General features: G+C 35.0%; 1 protein-coding gene across 1 annotated transcript; it reads left to right on the forward strand.

Moving 5' to 3' along the window:
• The first annotated feature begins 2,268 nt into the window (after window positions 1-2,268).
• LOC126820841 (breast cancer metastasis-suppressor 1-like protein-A) lies at window positions 2,269-18,119 on the forward strand. The gene is made up of 9 exons (XM_050548974.2): window positions 2,269-2,511; window positions 3,013-3,103; window positions 8,097-8,224; window positions 9,959-10,038; window positions 10,699-10,795; window positions 11,668-11,757; window positions 12,962-13,026; window positions 14,115-14,160; window positions 16,092-18,119. Exons 1-9 carry the CDS (start codon window positions 2,391-2,393, stop codon window positions 16,094-16,096), a joined length of 723 nt encoding a protein of 240 aa, XP_050404931.1. The 5' UTR covers window positions 2,269-2,390; the 3' UTR covers window positions 16,097-18,119.
• Window positions 18,120-19,622: the final 1,503 nt, after the last annotated feature.

The raw sequence follows: 19,622 nt of genomic DNA on the forward strand, positions 1-19,622 counted from the left end.
ATGAATATTTACATGAAAAATAGAAGTATACGCCCAGTTCGTTTATTTTCAAGTTGAACCACAGTACCCGTTGTATTTAAAGCGTTCAATGAATATTTGCCATTCTTGGGGAAAATCAGAGCATGACAGAGAGACGAGAATTAATATTACAGTCAAAGATAAAATAATTAGTGGTCTGATCCCGTATTACACGCTGCGCTTGGACAATTTGTTCCCTGATATCGGGTGATCCAAATGCGCGGGTGGACTGAAGTCAATATAATAACTTGTGGGGATTAAAACCTAGGTTTCTGACAATTGTATGAAATATTAACCTCTTAGTAAAGACGTAGGGTGTCTTACACAGCCAGGTATAAGCTTATATAAGCTCTAATAACAGTTGAAGTTTAGTGATTACATAACAGCTAGATTCGTTGCACGTGCATTCGTCTGGGATATCTTGTATAAATAACAATAATGATTTGCGCTGACTGGTCCATATTGCAAACTCCGCTCCAACATCAGGGTGAATATCTGATTTTTCTAAAGAGGCGGGGCAGAAACATGTCTTGCCGAACAAAGAGATACGAAAAATAAATTTGAATCTTTTTTTAGTAATCTTTCCTAGAAAACAACCTCGGCACTGTCGACCAAACAGTTCAGTTTATTACATGTTACATTAAAACATTTTGGTGACATACTTATTTCCGTTGTATATGTTCGTGCAATATAGTTCGATTAGTGTCATTATGATCTGAAAAAAGAAAGTGTTCGAGTATTAACAATTTAGCGCGACGTATGTAAATTTGCCTCCAAGGCCACAGAGGCTATTTGGAGCATATTTTGGAAAGAACATGACTTTTATGCAAAGCTACCCAGATAACTGAAACTTCAATCAGGAATGATCGTACACAGAGTGAAGTTTGTAGGGTTCATGTTCAATAAAATTTGTTATGGGTTCTGTTTGGTGGGGGCATGGGGGGGGGGGTCACCCTGTACTACGCTTACCAACTATTCTGAACTGTCGGAAAAGTGTTTTTTTTCGGGTTTGAAGGATTTGAATTACAATACAACACCGGCTCTCGGGATCTTAAATACTGTTCATAAAAAAAAAACGGTTTCGCATCGTTCGGCACGGCTGGTCGTTTATACACATAAACATACAATGTTCTACTAACTTAGCTTGAACTGTTGGAATTCAGAAACATGCGATTAACTTACTACTATAATTTGCCAATATATTATAGAAAAATATTATATAAAATGCTATACAATCTTAAAAGGCACAATCAACATGTCATTTATTATAAAAAAAAGTATATCTGTATAAAGATCTAGAACATATTTGATAGGCTGAGTCCGCTCGAGGGTCTTTCTTTTCTTATTATATCCCTTTGCCGGGAATGATAGGTGTTTCCACATATCGGAAAGAAGAAACCAAAAACTGCGCTATGGACAGTATTGTCAGAACACATGAAACAGAGGCGTGCTGGGGCCTCGACCGAGGGTAGGCATACCAAACTTAGGTATGCTAGAATTGCAGTATTAGAAAAATAAATAAAGGTGTTTAAAGTATATATCTACATGTAGATAAAATATTTCCTATTTAGTGTAAATGGGTATATAAAATGAGTAAAGCTTAGGGCACCATTCTGCCCGGACCAGTCTACGCTACAACGTCTTATGTAGACCATGAGCGTGCGACTAAGCCAATGATCGAAGCCGCATGATGTGAGGTCACCTGTAGAAAGCATACTTGAACTTAAAGGTCAGTCATCTTATACAGAGTTATTAGAAGGCTTTCGCAATAACTCTGTGAAACAGATAATTCCCTATACAAGGAAGCAAATTGATAAAAGCCTGCTTGGCTTGTTTTTAGATCAAATTCTTTATGCCTTTAAATTATACAATACTTTCGAAATAATTACTGCTTGAAGCAAACGTAGGACGTCAAACCCCATTGCATTCCATTTCTAAAGAAATCAAGCAATTGAAGCTTTTACTTTTACTGCATTTGCAAGACGATTTTTTTTTTTTAAATTAATAAATATATTTTAATGTTCCAATTGATTGCCTCCAAACCCCCACCCGCTCCTAGGATAAAAATAAAGAATTTTAGAAATATTAAAAATCTATAGATCAAAGAGTTAGTCCATAATAAAATTATGCATATTGAAAATCTGGGTCAGCCTTGTGTACCACGCAACGATTGCCATTAATGGTATAATGCTGGAAAACCAAGTCTATCTTAATTCTTTCAAGTCATGAATGCGCACGCGTAGTCAAATATATAGACTTCCGCTAAGTCCGCGTTTTTCAATTTTGTTGTTGATTGTAACGAAATGTGATCAAAATATGTTAAGAAAGAAAGAAATCTTCGTGAAATCAAGTAGTGTATTCTAATCTGAACAATGTCTAATCCCGAACAAGGAAAGGGGGACACGGAAGAGGAAGATATGGAACAGGAGACTTTAGAAAGTGACAAAAGTTCCGATGAAGAATCGGGGTCGACCGAGGAAGAGGATGAATCTGGTACAAAAATGTTTTTTTTCTTCCAGTTTTCGGATTTTGATTTATGTAATTGTTGCGTCTCCAAATGGACGTGTACTTTGCATTTCCAGTTACCTCATTCATGAAAAGTATTAGGCAAATTTAAAGAAATTTAAAAACGAGAAAAATCAAAACGTCACAAATTTTACACAAATGAAATGATGACAGCCCGGTCATTGATAATGTCAGTTTAAGTATTTACATTAGATCTAGGCCACTATTGTTATATACAAAAGAAAATGAATTTGGGTTTAAAAGTCTTACATTTTTGCTCCCAGCAGACTAACGAAGATCTTTATACACCATGCAGTGTGCTATCCCATGTAACTACTCTTAGTCTTACACTTTGTCTATCAAATTCCAACTGCCAAGGATTCTTTTCTGAGCATGTCAGCCAATGTGTACAGTGAAGGTCTGTATTTCATCCCATTTTAACAACTAAAAGCATGGATACATTATTTAATAAATTTATTTTTATTTCAGAAATAGATGAAGAAGAATGTGAAAGAAAAAGAAATGAATGTTTAGAAGATATGGCGGAGCTAGAAAGACAATTTAATGTATTGAAAGACGAGTATGTATTCTTTGAATGCCAGTCAAGTCGTCCACACGAAAAATCTGGTTAAGTCGTCCACACCCGTTGGTGGAGTCGTCCACACGACTTAGAGTATAATTTCTGGATATAGTAATACGTTGGAAAAGAGTATAATTCCTGGATATATATAGTAATACATTGGAAAAGTCGTCCACACGACATAGTTTACTTTCGGGACACATAAGATATTCTTAATTAGTATAGTTTTTCTGCGTGATTACCCTTTCTCCCGGCAAATAAACAACAAAGTAAATCATTTTATTCAATAAATAACAATTTCATAAAACAAATTTAACAAATTCAATATAACAATTTCATTAATATAACAAGTTCATTAATATAACAAGCCCCATGCACAAATGAATTTCTACACCGCTACCAAACGACCCACGTCCTTTAAAAGCCCTGATACACTTTTTTCCCGCTGTTCATACAATTCCCATATTTTAAAGATTTTCCCTGCTATTGTCTCAAATTTATTTCTTTGTCGCGCAGTATCACCTATAGACAAGAATACGTTGATATAAACTTACATATAAAATAATACCAATTAAATACTAGCTACATGTAATTAAATACTAGCTAATCAGTAACTTACTCTTCCAATATTGGGGTTGGTCTCGTATATTCGACGACAAATGCGATGTTGCCAGCGGTCACAACCATCACATTGCAATGCCTCTTGTCGGGGACGCACGTCCTTGGAACAAACTACACAGACACTAGCCATAGTAGCAGGGCTGCCGACAACCAGTATCGCAGCGCAATTTGCGATACATATTTTGTCTGTTGCTAATCAAAAATTAAAATCTAAAGTTTTTGATTCGCAGTAACTGCGAATCATTAATATGCCTGTCATTTTGGATTTTGACAGAAGGATAATCCACATTTGAAGACTAGAAGGCTTTCTGAACACTTTCAACGTGTATAAAATGTTGAATAAAATTTTATAAACAAAACTGAATTCTCCGTGTGACATTTTTTTCTCGAACTACCCAGACACAATTCATTATACGGTACTATATACTATTCAAAAAAAGTAGGGGATATTTGATTTTTAAGTGTTGTTAAAGTCACCTAATGAAACTGACGAAGAAACAAATGACAAAATGAAATGAAGTTCACATTCATCGATTTATTCCAAATGATCGTTAGACTAAGTAAGGCACAGACTGACCATTATAAGGGTAAAATGATACCCGGGGTCAAACAGCAGAGTTACCACAGCATCACAACCAAGTCAGTAACGGGTAAATCCTCCTCTGTTTGCCAAACAAGCATTGATCCGACTCCTAATGAGACGTCTAAGGTCATTTTGGTCCAGATTGTCCCATTCCTGTTGCAACGCAGCAGCAAGTTCTTCGACATTGGCAGGACGCTGTTGACGTTGACGTAACCTCTGTCCAAGCATGTCCCAGACATGCTCGATGAGGGAAAGGTCGGGACTCAGTGCTGGCCAAGGTAATGTGGTGATGTTCTGTTGTTGGAGGTAACCTGTAACGATCCTGGCCCTGTGACATCTTGCGTTGTCATCCTGGAAGATGAAACGGCGGCCATGACGTCGTGCGAACGGCACAACATGGACTGCCAAGATGTTGTCCCGGTAGTACTGGCCTGTAACATGCCCTGCAACAACATGGAAAGCCGTTCTTCCAGCAACAGTGATGCCTCCCCACACCATAACAGAACCACCCCCAAATCGATCATGTCTGATGACGTTAACGTCTTGGAAGCGCTCGTTTCGACGACGCCACACCCTCCTACGTCTGTCCAAAAAATCAACAGTGAACCTTGACTCATCTGAAAACATCACATTGCTCCAGCGTCGATTATCCCAGTGTTTACGATCCCTACACCAACGACGTCTTGCCTGAATGTGATGATCTCTCAAACAAGGGATCACGTGAGGACGTCGGGTGCGAAGGTGACCCCTATGCAGTCGATTCCGAATCGTCTGGTCACTCACTCTCACACCAGTGTCTGTTTGAAGACGAGCGCTGATCTGATTTGCTGTGATGACACGATTTCTCAAGGCCAAGGTACGGATAAATCGATCCTGGGCTTGAGTTGTCGCCCTTGGTCGACCTGAGCGTGGTCTGTCCTGTACAGATTGTGTATCACGGTATCTGGACCATAGCCTGCTTATGACAGACTGAGAAACATTCATCGTCCGCGCCACAACCGCCTGTGTTGTGCCGATCTGTAGCATGCCAAGGGCACGTAACCTTTCATTTTGGGTAAGCCGACGCATATCAAAATTTGTTTTCTGGTCACTAAAACAATTAAACTGATGTTTCCACCCTGGAATTCAATGCCACAATGACTGTAACATTCAAAGTCAGAGTCGTGCAAATCTTGGGTTGGACCCCGATGATGATCCCAAGCATCACCTGCATTCCATGCGGTAGTTATTGGTGCGTTTGGGCGTCACATGTAACTGGAAATGTTTCTTCTGTTAGGTTCTATAGTGACTTTTTTCGTAGTCATTTGCATATTTTAGTATTATGCCCCCAAAATCAAATATCCCCTACTTTTTTTGAATAGTATATAATACAGGGACATAACTCTATGAATAGGGACTATTAAACCGAAAATAGGGAATCAAGTAGTACCACTCACGTTGCGAGACATCAAGTAATTATATTATATTCATTTTGAAAGAAATAAAGCCAGTGTATCCCCCACGTATTGTAAATAAAATATAAAAAAATAAATATATGTTAACGTATTGTAAAATGATAAATCAAAGTAAAAATTCCCGTAAAATATCGCGTGTGTCTAGTTAATCGAGGTGCGCCCGATTGAACAAAAATAGCAATACACAATAAAAAGCAGACGAAATTGTTTTCTAACGAAGATTTCTAACGTAACAAAAAATAACAATTAAAATGATTGGGGCCTTGGAAGTCACTGTTAAGAATTGGATTCAGACATAAGACCTAACTAAATGTCTACATCACATTCACAAACTGTCACAAGTACTTGTGGCAGTGCTAAAAAAATCTAAGAATAGTAAGAATGGAATCTAATCATATTTGTTATGAACTAAAGTAATATCTTGTTATTTAGGCTAATCAATTTTTAAATTTGCTAATCAAATTTGGCAAAATTGGACTTTTTGATTAGCAGTGCTGCTAATCAACTGTGAAAAATTACCGACAGCCCTGCATAGTAGATAATTAGAGCTTATGATATAGATCAGTAATGAATCTTAAATTTTACGGTCAATATATACCCAACTTCTGATGAAGCCGTTTTACAATTATTATGACAATGAGTTGCATTTAGCTAATCTTCAATGGGCGACATGTTTGAACTTCAGACAAATTATGACTAAAATCATAACGCAAAATAATAATCAATACTTTATTACAAAAACATCGATAATACTAATCAAACAAACAAAAATACAAGTATACTTCATTACAAAATGTGAATATACTTTATTACAAAAACATCGTTAATACTAATCAAACAATCAAAAATGTTACAATCATAACGTCAATTAAAAGCGAATAACCCTTATTACACAAACATCGTTAATACTAATCAAACAATCAAAAATGCTAAAATCTAACAAAACAAACTAAAATCTAACATGAAAAGAAAGATCATACAATAATTCAACAATACGATTAACTTTATTACAAACAATACAAGTATACTTCATTACAAAATGTGAATATACTTTATTACAAAAACATTGTTAATACTAATCAAACAATCTGAAATCAAATAACATCGGCGTTTCGAGTACGAGTAAATTGTGTACGACTCTTATACTTAGTTGTGGACGACATCACCAATAGTTGTGGACGACATCACCAATGCCTTGTGGACGACTCCACCAACGGTTTTGGACGACTTTGCTTGTGGACGACTTCACTGGCACCCTATCTTTTACCCTGTACAAGAATATATTGGTCTTTACTTGTTATATTTTTAAGCGATCAACTGCCATTATGTGTTTGCAGTTTCTGTTATATCCCTTTAGATTGACATCAGCAGACTATCTATGTTTATTAGTTTGACTAATCTTTTCAGTTGGAATATAAAGTGTTAGGACTGTTCAACCACAAAATCCCTATCAATTGATTCATCAAAAAGCTCATCAATGGGCATCAAGCAGACAGTGTGCACCTCCTTGAAGTTTTTGTCATTTTTAAATTCCCAGTTCCTTTTGAATGTACCAGATTTCAAACTGATAGTCCATGATGTTTCAGGAAAACTTGATTAAGGCTGATATCATTTTATAAATATACAGTAAACCTCGCATAAGTCGGATCTTTGCTCAACTCGGATAAAATTGTTTGGCCCCTTTGATCTTGCATGTTTTTCTTATTAAATTTCTGTGTTTAAGTCGGATCTTTGCTCAACTCGGATCAAAATATTTGGTCCATTTCATCTAATTCTGATTTTTTCCTTCAACCTAAGTCAGATCGACAGTATAGTATGTTCATAATTTCACTGTCAGTTTCGTCCCGATGGTCTAAAACACAGTTAGGTATTCCATGCTCGAGCCCCAAAATACTTTCCCCTATCATTTTGACTCAAATCAGCCTATTTGACGCGACGCAATAATAGAATTTTCCTGGAAAATTCGAAACTCGCTATCTGCTGTATGAGACACTTTCCGGGAAAATTTAGGACATTTTTCAAAGATGGCGACAAAACGGAAGGTACATATATCTACTCGCAGTCGCACTAAAACGGAAGTTATCTACTCGCATATACAAACAAAAGCTTGAAATGTACCTTTGAATCAATTATTATCCAGCTTTTGCTGTTTATTTCTAATCGAACCAAGATTGAATTTCGGTCTTCGGCTACCTCGGATCTTTGCTTAACTTGGATAAAATTGGTCAGTCCACTTAGATCCGACTTATGTGAAGTTTACTGTAGTTTTGTTCAAGACATGATAACAATGAGTGTGCTTATATATTTGTAATTTTAATTTTTGTATTTTAACCAGATTATACAAAGAGAGATACAATCAGTATGAAATAAAACTAGTGGAAGTAAAAGAAGAAAAAGCTGAGGAATATTTAATGCCATTAGCACAGTTGGAGCAAGAGAGTAAAATAAAATGCGATGTTGCAGGTAATAAAAGACATAGTGAAAGGATGATGGCATAAAAAAAAGAAGAAATCTTTCTTCAAGTAACTTTAATTGTGATGGGGAAATGTCTGCTTCAATTTAGAGAGACTTACTGGTGTTTGTTATTTTGAAGGAAAATTTCTTTATGTTAGAGTAACTTTACTAATTCAGTCTGATACGCAGGTTTTTTGGAAAAATCTATTCAGATAAGAACTATCTAGTGTTAATCTTCAACCATCATCAACAATCATTCATATTACTGGTCCTGGCAAAGGCAGCTGGGATGAAAAACTGAGGTCCCATGTAGCTATAGTGCCGCTGCCCGGGCATAGCCCAGTCGGAGCAGAACAGTAGAACGTTGAACCCATTTCATTTCATATTACTCGTAGCAACTATTGAACTATGATATTTGATACCATTTCTGCCTCTTTAGTCTTTTATGTACAAAAGTTTTAATTATGTGACCTTTTAATCTATGACCATGGTTTATATAATAATGGGACTTTTTTGCTATTAGGGTGCTTTGACTACAATCTGATTACATTGACAGCAGTCAAGATTTTTCTGAAACTTAAGTTGAGTAACTGTCCTAACTTGTGAGTAGGACTGAGTGATATAACTTTTTGTACAGATATCAAAACTAGGGCAGCTTAAAATTGTATGTGAAATTTCTTCTGTCTGAGATTGACAGCAAATATCATTAAAACTGTAAATTTTTTATCATTTTATGATTGATATTCATGTAAATAAAGATGAAATAAAAATATTTTTAAAGTAATCTTTAGTTTATATGTTTATTATAAAAAGAAAAGATTAGAAAAATGGTTCTGTAGGAAAGGTGGGTTTTGAGTGGCTTTTGCTGGCACTATCAGACAGAAGAAATTTTAAAAGGGCTGGTGAAAAGATACATGTATCTAATGAAATTATTGAATTATATACAGTAGGTGACTCACAGATTTGTCCATATAAAAAATTAACCCTAATCATCAAGAGATTAGGCATATCCCATTTATTGTACAAATAGTAATCAAGATTTTTAAATGAAGGATCTGTGTCCTTTAATATATTTGTACTGTTGCTCAGCTTTTGTTGAAAAGGTGGTTCTTTGATGGTGTGCGTTTTAGATAAGGGAGATAAATAATGCAGATGAATAATGTCTTGCTAAATTGTTTTGTTAAGCAGTCTTTACATCTTGTATGTAAGGCCACTGTTTGCAATTTAACATAAAGTTTGACAGCAAAGAAATAAAAAGTGTGTCATATTTCTTCAAGATGGTCTTTTCATTGGGCCCTGGTATAACAAAGCCTTCTCAGACTTAAGTTAAGAATTTACTCAACTTTTAATCACTGTTAATGATAAATATCTTTGATCAAGAAACACTAAAAAATTATGCATGGCTTCTTATTGATGTATTTGATACATTAAAACAACAAAATTTTTATAATGGGCTGTATTTTAGTTAAAATAAAGTGAATAATTTTGAGTAAATTCTTAAATTAAGTTTGAGATTGTTTTGTGAAACCTGGGCCTGTTATTTTAAAGCCACTGATTGTCATTTGAGGGATTTTCGAAAGATATTTTCTGAAATCAGGATCTGTGACTTTAAAGAACTTTAAATGGAGTTACTTCCCCTCTCACTTGAAATTTTCCAAAAATTTAACAGCGAACAGTCAACTTATTGTTTGAATGACTTAATATTAATAATATAATCTATGTTAATTATTCTTTCTCTTTCAGCCATTTTTCGTGAACATAGAATTTGTTGTATAAAAATAAACTTTGAAAGTGAGGAACTAGCAGCATTTCAGAATCTTCAGGTATTTATTATATATAGAGAAGGGTGTTATACTAGATGTTAGAAGTGGAAAGCAATTCTTTCACATGTAGATGTCATTGTTACTAATGGCTGTATTATGGTGGTTTGATCATTAGTCTTTGTTTTAATAAATGTCTATCAACACCTCCATAACAATTACATTACTCCAGGATTTACCCTGGTGGTAATTGAGGTCCTGTCCGTGTAAACCCAAAGCTTCCTTTTGACTATCGAGGCATCCAATCTACTATTCAAACAGATGGTTGTAAGGTTTATTGTGACTGTTGACTCCCGCCACCTGGGAAGCTCAGTGAGTGGTTTCCCCTTGTCAGTGGTGCAGTACGGTGGACAAAATATAGTCATTAGGATGGGACAAAAAAGGATGGTCCCGTGTACACATTGACTTTGCATGTAAAAGAACCCTTGACAGTTGGAATCCAAAATAAGAGCAGACTGTAGTCTGGCTGTCCTGGCAAAATTCCCCTCATAGTAGTCATAGCATACTGCATGGTGTATATCTGTCTTAATTAGCACAGTTGGTGCTGAGAACATTAGGACATTTAAACCCCATTTCATTTCATTTCCGCTCTTCACCACTACTACTGATAATGCTAGGTTTATGTTGTGAATAATAAATATTCTTGTGTATGTTTGTTGACAGAGTGAAAAGATAATACAGGCTGATACAGTTCGTCAAGAGTTAGAAGATAAAATAAAACGTTTAGAAGAAGATAGAAATAATATAGATATATCCTCAGGTAAAGTTATATATTTTACTTATAAACAGTATACAATTCTATGGAATACAAATACAGTTTATTGTTGCTTGGTAAAGACTAAGAGTACCCTATTTGAAACATCACCCACTAATAAATGGACCCCATTTGAAATAAGCAACAGAGGTTATATACTTAAGGCTTTATGGGCTATTCTAAATAAAGGTCTCATCATGACACCATACCTATCATACTTCTCTATTCTTGTCTTATATCCTTTCCCAATCATACATTTGTACAATGCAGCACATAGTTCTCATTTTTGTTGTCATGTTGTGAACTTTACTTGAAGAATAAATAAACAAATAAATAGATTGTCTTCCACAGAATTGTGACCTGTTTATTCCCCGTTCAGTTTATTCGGTTTTAAACAGGTTTAATTATGTAATTGATGGTGTTTGCTAAAGCACATTATTCTTTTCATAAATTGTGACCTGTTTATTCCCAGTTTAGTTTATTCGGTTTTAGATAGGGCTAATGGTGTATTTATGTATCCAATGTGGTGTATTTATGTATCCAATGTGGTGTATTTATGTATCCAATGTGGTGTATTTATGTATCCAATGTGGATTAATGGTGTATTTTTTGTTAGCTAAAGCACATTATCCTTTTCATAAATTCACAAAACTTTTTCCACAATCTGGAAAATTGGGGTTCAGTAGTACATACTTTGTTGGTATAAAAAGTGTTTTTTCCACCTGCACCTACAGATAAAATCAAAAGGAGCAGCGCTGAATAGACTTATCAGAAATAAGTAGGTTGCATTGATTGTGCAAACGATTGTACCACTTTAATTGATCTGCATATTTCCATTTTTCTTCTAATATATTTTTTTTTCCTTTATTCACTTTTAGATCTTTGGCATGAATCACAGAGTCAGAAGAAAAGAAAGAAATCCGACCCATTTCACAGAGACAGACGGCGGAAACCTATTGTTGTTACTGATATCCTTTTACTTATAATAAAATCTAAAATAATTTTATCCCGTTACCTTTTATTCTCTCTAATACTTTCTTTAAGTCCTGTGTAAAGAAAAGATGGCTTTATACAATTTTGAAACATGCTTTCTCATGATTCTTGTTTTTTCAAGATCGGATATTTACGTTAGAGTTAGAACAAATGCACATAAATTGTTTGATTTGGAGGGTAATTTAACTTGTCTAACATATCACCCTAGGTGGGAGAGTTTGGCAAACAATAAAAGATTGCTGAACTTAGGACATAATCTTAAATTCTCATTTAATGTGATTTAGCTCGACCCACAACAAACTTTAATGAAATGGGTAAAATGTCTTTCTCTCTGCACCAACGAGACTATTGAAGACAGACATACACGATGCAGAGTGCTATGATAAATTTTGCCTGGTCAATGGCATACAGCCTGCTCTTTATTTCAATTTCTACAGTGGATCTTTAAGTTGTCATGGGTTGACTACACAGGACCTTGGTTTCCCATTTCACTCGAATAACTGGACGCTTTGCCTTGCCAGGTTCTCAGTTTCTGAAAAACTGACAAGGGGAGACCAAGCAGGAAAATCCTGAGGAATGAGGATCAAACCTGGAACTTTCTGGTTGGTGATCCAGTGCTATACTTGTTGTACAATCAACGGATGTGTTCTTTTGAAACTCTTCCGTTGTACATGGCAACCGGTTTCCTCCCTATGGTCAAGCGAATTATTAAAATGAAGTTTAACCATGTGTTAGTCCCAAAATGACCTAGTTTGTGTCGAATGGACGTTTAACGCCATTTCTCTCTCTCTTTATGTGGTAAGGAGTAGGATTGCCTGTCCAACCTTGTTGGTTTTCTCTGGGTCCTAGTTTGTGTCGAATGGACGTTAAACACTATTTCTCTCTCTCTTTCTGTGCCTTGCAAGGAGTAGATCATCTGTCATACCTTGTGGGTTTTCTCCGGGTCCTCCCGTTTCCTCACACTGCTAAAGACACATACGCGCAAGCGAATTATTGAAATAAAATTGAACCATATGTTAGTCCCGAAATGACCTAGTTTGTTTCGAGTGGATGTTAAACCCCATCTCTCTCTCTCTCTCTTTTGAAATTACAAGCGAAATCTTATTTATTTTGTTAATTTTGTAGGAAATGATCGTTCTGTAGAATATTTTTTATTTTAGTTTCCTTAACTATAATTACGACCCTATATTGTTTATATGTTAAAAGATGTTGATATTATTGATGATTGGACAACAATAAAAAAGGTAGGGAAATAATTTAACTTTATTATTTTAGGGAAAATTAAATTTTAGATGAAGTTGTTGTTTATAATGCACTGTGACAACCTGGTTCACAAATGTTATTGCATGTCCGCTCTTAATTATGAAGAATTCAACATTTTTCAAATACATTTATTTTTGTACTAATGAATGTTTGGTACGGAACAGAGTTCTTGATATAATTTTTGGGGGATTATTCTGTAGGTCAAGAGGAACAATCCTATGGAATTTATAAATTTTCTGATTATAAATTTTAAACTCATCTTGTCAAGTATTCTTTCCAGTCAAATTTTGATTTTTAAAGCTTGTGGGTGTGTTACAGGACACTGTTCTTTAATTTTAAGAAAAAAAACAACTTTTAGCAGGAATCCTATGAACATTTTAGAGCTGGTAGTGGGCATATTAGAGAACCTACCTAACTAGCCTACTTCTCTGTTTTGTACACCCAAATTATATTGTGGTTGTATAATGCTGTCAAAATTACTGTCCAAGTTATTGGCCTTGATCACCTTGAGAAATCTTGTGGACACTAGAGGCTAAAGTTGACATCCAATTGACTCAAAATATATGTGTTGTTTATGTTACTGGTACATAAATAAGTTAATGAAATTTAGTATCATGACTAAAAGACTTAGTATTTGATAATCTTTGTGGACTATCGGGAGGATATAGCTACTGTGGAAATATTCATTGCCTGCCAACCTATCTTTTGTTCACTTTGAAGGCATCCAAATGAAATTATATATTGTTTGGTGTATTTTGGATTTGGGTGGGTTGGATGGCCGAATGGTTAGTACGTGCACGCTGTATGATACGGCCTGTCATTGAGTCAACTGGCGGGGGTTTCGATTCCCCGGTTGTACGTGACAAGGAGTGGGGTCTCCAGTCCAATCTCATTGGTTTTCTCTGGGTCCTCCAGTTTCCATCCACTACTAAAGACCCCTACGCGCAAGCGAATTATTGAAATAAAATTGAACCATTTGTTAGTCCCGAAATGACCTAGTTTGTTTCGAGTGGACGTTAAACCCCATTTCTCCCCATCTCTTTCTGTATTTTGGATTTAATTTTTTTAGGCTTTAAAACAACAGAAACAACAAAATCAGAAGAGAAAAATAGAATGTAAGTATAAATAAAGTTTTTGATTAGAATTTCTGATCTGACGTTTATTTTTTTCGATAACCATGTCTTTATACCAGGACAGGACAAAGTTCACACAGAAGTTTTTATGCGCCTACATTTTCATGTGAATCATCACATTTTTACGTGTATCCAAATAAAATTTCAAGAGAGAGGAATCCAAAACCATTTGAATAACATAAACTTTGATGGGATTCAAGTCATAATAAACTTGATACTGTGACACCAGTAGGTACTAGCGGTTAAAAACAAAGTCATGGGTATCACAAAACCATATAAAAGATGGTTATGTGATACCTATGACTTTGTTTTTAACCGCATTTTCATGTGGAAGTATATTGTCGTTGCACCTGTCCGCCCAGACGTCAGTCTACAATTTGTTTGTTGACACCCAACAGATCACTGTTGTCCGATTTTGACAAAACATAAATTTAGGTTTATATCCCAAAGATCTTGGTTCCTTTCGATATTAGCTTGTATCGGGCCACAACTTGATATTAGGACCTCTGATTGTACAAAAAATCATGTTTTTATCTTGTGGACACTCTATAGAGGTCACAGTTTTTATCCGATATTGATGTATGTTTATAACCCAAAGACCGACCCTGGTTAATTTTTCAATATTTGCTCATATCGGACTAACTTCCTGGATTATGGCCCCTGATTGTACAGCAAGTCACTTATTTAGCTTGTGGGCCCTCTAATTCTAAAGGTCACAATTTTTTATCCGAATTAAAAAAACATTCCAGATATATCACCATTACACCATAATGATGGTTGAGTTTGAATTTCATGAAAATCAGACAAAAACTGCCCAACAAAATAGCCACTCCCCTTATGCAAATAGTGTAAAGGTATTTAATACCAAGGTTGTTGACACTCTAGATGTTATAATTTTTATCTGATTTTAATGAAGCTTAAAATATATGTTTACATCCCAAAGGTCTGTGTTTCTTTCAATATTTGCACCCTAACTTCCTGGATTATTGCCCAAAATTGTACGAAAAATCTCTTTTTTTTTAAAGCTCATTCTCTGTCCATCTCCTGCAAAATGTAGGCGTATTCTGCTCACAGACATTTATTTCGAGAATAAATCTTTGCCCTAAATGGCCACCATATCCAACAATAAGTCTACTGTTTTGTAATGTGGTTCTATTCTGGTTCACATCTGTTATACACAAAAAGACTAATTAAACCTTTTCAATTTTTATATGCCCACATTTTCATGTGGACATATATTTAAATCACCCCTGTCTGTCCGTCCGTCCACAATTTGTTTGTGGACACTCTACAGGTCACAATTTTGATCCGATTTTGATGAAACTTGAAATATATTTTTATAAACCAAAGACTTTGGTTCCTTTCGATATTCGCGCATATCGGACTGTATCGTTCTGAATTATGGCCCTTGATTGTATGAAAAAATGCAATTTTAGCTTATGGTTCCTCTAGAGGTCACAATTATTACCCTATTTAAAAAAATGTAAGGTCAGTTGGGTTCGAATTTCGTGAAAATTGGACCAAGACTGCTGGACAAAATGGCCGCCCCTTGTATGCAAATAGTGTAATAATATTGGTATATCAAGGTTTTGAACCCTTTGGAGGTCACAATTTTGATCTGATTTTGATGAAACTTAAAATACATGGTTCTTTTCGATACTAAAATATATCAGATCGTAACTTCCTGAATCATGGCCCTTGATGGTACAAAGAATCACGTTTTTAGCTTGTAGTTCCTCTAAATTGTCGATTTAGGACTTAAAATGTCGGTCAACTAGCTTAGTGTCATGGAAGCTTAAAAAGAGTAGCACATAACCACTTTGCTTTTGGCAGTTATATACAAGGAACTTACAAACAACTGTTTATTTTCTAAAATAATTTGTGATATTTATCAATGTGAAATTTTGTTTCAGTTTAATATGGGAATATACAAGTGTATGCTGTGATTAAACCTAATTTCCCTTGTGAACTATCAGTTTCCTTCTAAAAGGAATCCATGTGTCTACATATGTTTTGAAGAGATCAAACTGGATGTTCCATTGGTTTGTTTAGAAAAATTGTGTAGAAAAAATAGACAATGTTGTTAAAGAAGACGTAAATAATAATTAACATTGACTAACGCTCTTACTGTCATTAACAATTCCTATGTTCTGTTGTTAGTTATAGAATTTGCCATTCTATGGCTGATATTGGTGCATTTATTGTTTCAACATTGTTTAGTAATATTTCATAGCTGTTCATATCAATTGACTGGAGATGTATTATTGATCTATACTGACGTCCAAAAGAAAGTATACACACTAAAAGTATGACTAAGTTTTGTTTAGATTAAAAACATTTGATAAAGCATTACTGAGTTTGTCTCTTGCGTCCAAACTCAACATTTGTAAGCAAAATAAAAATGTGAAACAAATTGACATTCTACCCAAATACCGTATACCATGGAAAAACGACTTTGGTTGATGCAGCACAAAATGCACAGTGTATACTTTCTTTTGGACGTTAGTATACATTATAATGTAATTGACATATTTCACTATATTAACAGCATTATGTTGGTATACATGTACTAGGCTTAGGCATTAAACTATTGTATAGTTTGAAATATGCTTTGATAACATTCTTTTATATCTTTGAAATGAAAGTTACTATCAGATATAAAATAATCCTATCACCCTACCAATATCAGATTTTAACTAAATAATACAATGCACACACACATACATGATTTAATATTTCTTTTACTGAATTCCCACTTTTAATGAGAATCTAATAATTATTTATTATACTTTGTTTCAAAAATATTAGTTTTGTCATTTGTGCAATGTTGTTGGGGGTGGGGTGGGGGTGGCTATGCTACTATGATAATCCTCCCCTGGCCCCCCATATCTATCCAGAACCTCCCATTAACTTGTATGCTTGCTTGAAAGAATGGAGTATGAAGTATCAACAAAAGGGACTGTTGAAGGAAATCTTTAGAAATAAAGTAGATTAGGTCATCTGCTTTCCCTATGCTTGTTACATTTATATATACAGTCAACTATAGACATATATATATATATATATACGACGTATATAGATCAGAAAATAAAGGGTTTATGATAATAGTCAAATTATTTTGTAACGTAGACATGAATATTGTTTATCAGATTTTAACCAATCATGATGATATTCAATCTGATTAAAATATATTTCGTTTCGTTTTTTTATACTTTCGATGGCCTACACTACATGAAGATCTGACTGGTTGTAGTGATAGGTCGCGTCAGAGGTCATATGAGCGACTTTTGACCCTATTACGTCGGACATTCGATTAACCAATCAGCATTGATGTTACTAGTGGATTACCCACAGTTCCTTGAAAAACACGCCTAATTCCTCACACCGTTCAGAACACGTCAATGATAATAACTCTTTCAGATCCTAGTGTAGTATTTAGTATAGACAAGTTAAACAAACTTTTGACCCTATTACGTCGGACATTTGATTAACCAATCAGCATTGATGTTACTAGTGGATTACCCACAGTTCCGTGCAAAACACACCTAAAGCTTGCCTTAACAGATTGTTTCATCGGCTAATTCCTCACACCATTCAGAACACGTCAATGATAACAACTCTTCCAGATCCTAGTGTAGCATTGACAAGTTAAACAAAATTTTGAACTATAAAAATGAAACGAAATAGGATCTGTGTTTTAATCAGATGGGATGATATTTTGTATCGGATATGAACTGAGACAAATTGATTTCTCTATTGTAATTGCAGCTATATTTATACTCAGTATGTTATTATAGTCAAGGATTATTTTACATGTTGCATAATTTCTTGATGCACAAACAAGTATTTTATTATATAACGGAAAATGTCTTTTGTTCTGAATGTCAACCATGTCCAAAGATAGATAAAAACAATTTGAAAACAAAAATAATTGTTATTGTATATATTTTTTTTTAAATAAAATTATTTACAAACATATCACTATATTTCTCCTGTTTTTTTTATACATGTCTATTTACGAAATAAATTGTATTGTTTGGTCGAACCAGTTCCTAGAATATATCACAGTGAGTAAGACCTCGGCTTGCTAACCAGGAGGGCCTAAGTTTGCTCCTGTTGTTAGCCTTAAACACTGTGTATAAATTTAAAGTCAATCAGATATTGACTTTAGCCTCTAGAGCGTCCACAAGCAATTTTGGACACCGTACGGAGGGACAGGGGTGACGAAAATATACAACCACATTTCAATCTGGGCGTATAAAAATTAAATTCCGAAATAATATTTGAAATTGTGTATGGAAAATTCCACCAGTATGATTCAACGTGGACGTAAACATAATCAAAGTACATGGGTTAGTAACATATTGTTAGTGTTTTAACACTAACAAAATACATGTAAAGCTTTATGTTAAATTCTGTTTGATATTTTCAAATAATCAATAAGTTTATTGGATAATATTAATTCCATTTGGCTCCGGTGTCTGGTTTAGGTTCGAATTCTCCTTTTAGGTACCATAATGTCTGGAACTAACCTTCCTTTCTGGTGTCGACGAGACGTTCTACCCCAGTCTATCTCACAGAGTAGCATGCAAAAGGGGGCAATGGCTCTTGACATCCATTTTAGGGGGCGTCCAATCAAATATTGAAATTACATTTTAATTTCAAAAGTGTGTTCAAAATTTGAAATTATGGTTAACTGTTGGACATAAAAATATCCTCCTTTCTCACATTTCTAATCTGAGTACCATGTCCTATACTTCAGTCTTGTTGGCATATAAAATCAAGGAGTTGGCCCGCAGGAGTGGAATGGAAGAGTCTGATGTCCACTCTCAACAATTAATGGGGGGGGGGAGGAATATAGATAGAAAGAGGATGAAAAGGAGAATGAAAGAGAGAGGGGGTGGGGGAGATATATAGATTTTTATTATTATTATAGCATATTAATAGTGGGTGCACATAAAGTACATAGAGTCGGTTAAGACGTGTTTAAATAAAATTAAGCTGTGTTAGATTATTCCATAACACATGGGCTTGAAAACGCGTTGAGCAGTTTTGTTAAAAGTAGTCTATCTGAGATGAATAAAGGGGTTTGGGTGGGGTGGGGGGAAAATCTAGAAAAATGAAGAGATAAAGGGAAGATAGATTGAGAGGAAAATAAAGGGAAGAGATAGAGGAGAGATAGAAAGAATAAAAGAGCCAGGAGAGTCTTATTTTTACATTTAAAAGGGTGGTAGGTGTGAGAGAGAGAGAGGAAAGATGGAGGATGAGATGAGACAGGGGAAGGAAGAGAGAGAGAAGATATTTCCGGAGTGACATATAGAGCAATTTACTACTTCAAGCGGTCTTTAACAGTGGAAGGAAGAGTCTAGTGTCCAATCACCACTTAACAGGGGTGGCGGTAGGAGATGAGAGAGAGATAGGTAATACAAAATATCATCCAATCT

This window comes from Patella vulgata, chromosome 5 (assembly GCF_932274485.2).
Source record: "Patella vulgata chromosome 5, xgPatVulg1.2, whole genome shotgun sequence".
Lineage (NCBI taxonomy): Eukaryota > Metazoa > Mollusca > Gastropoda > Patellidae > Patella > Patella vulgata.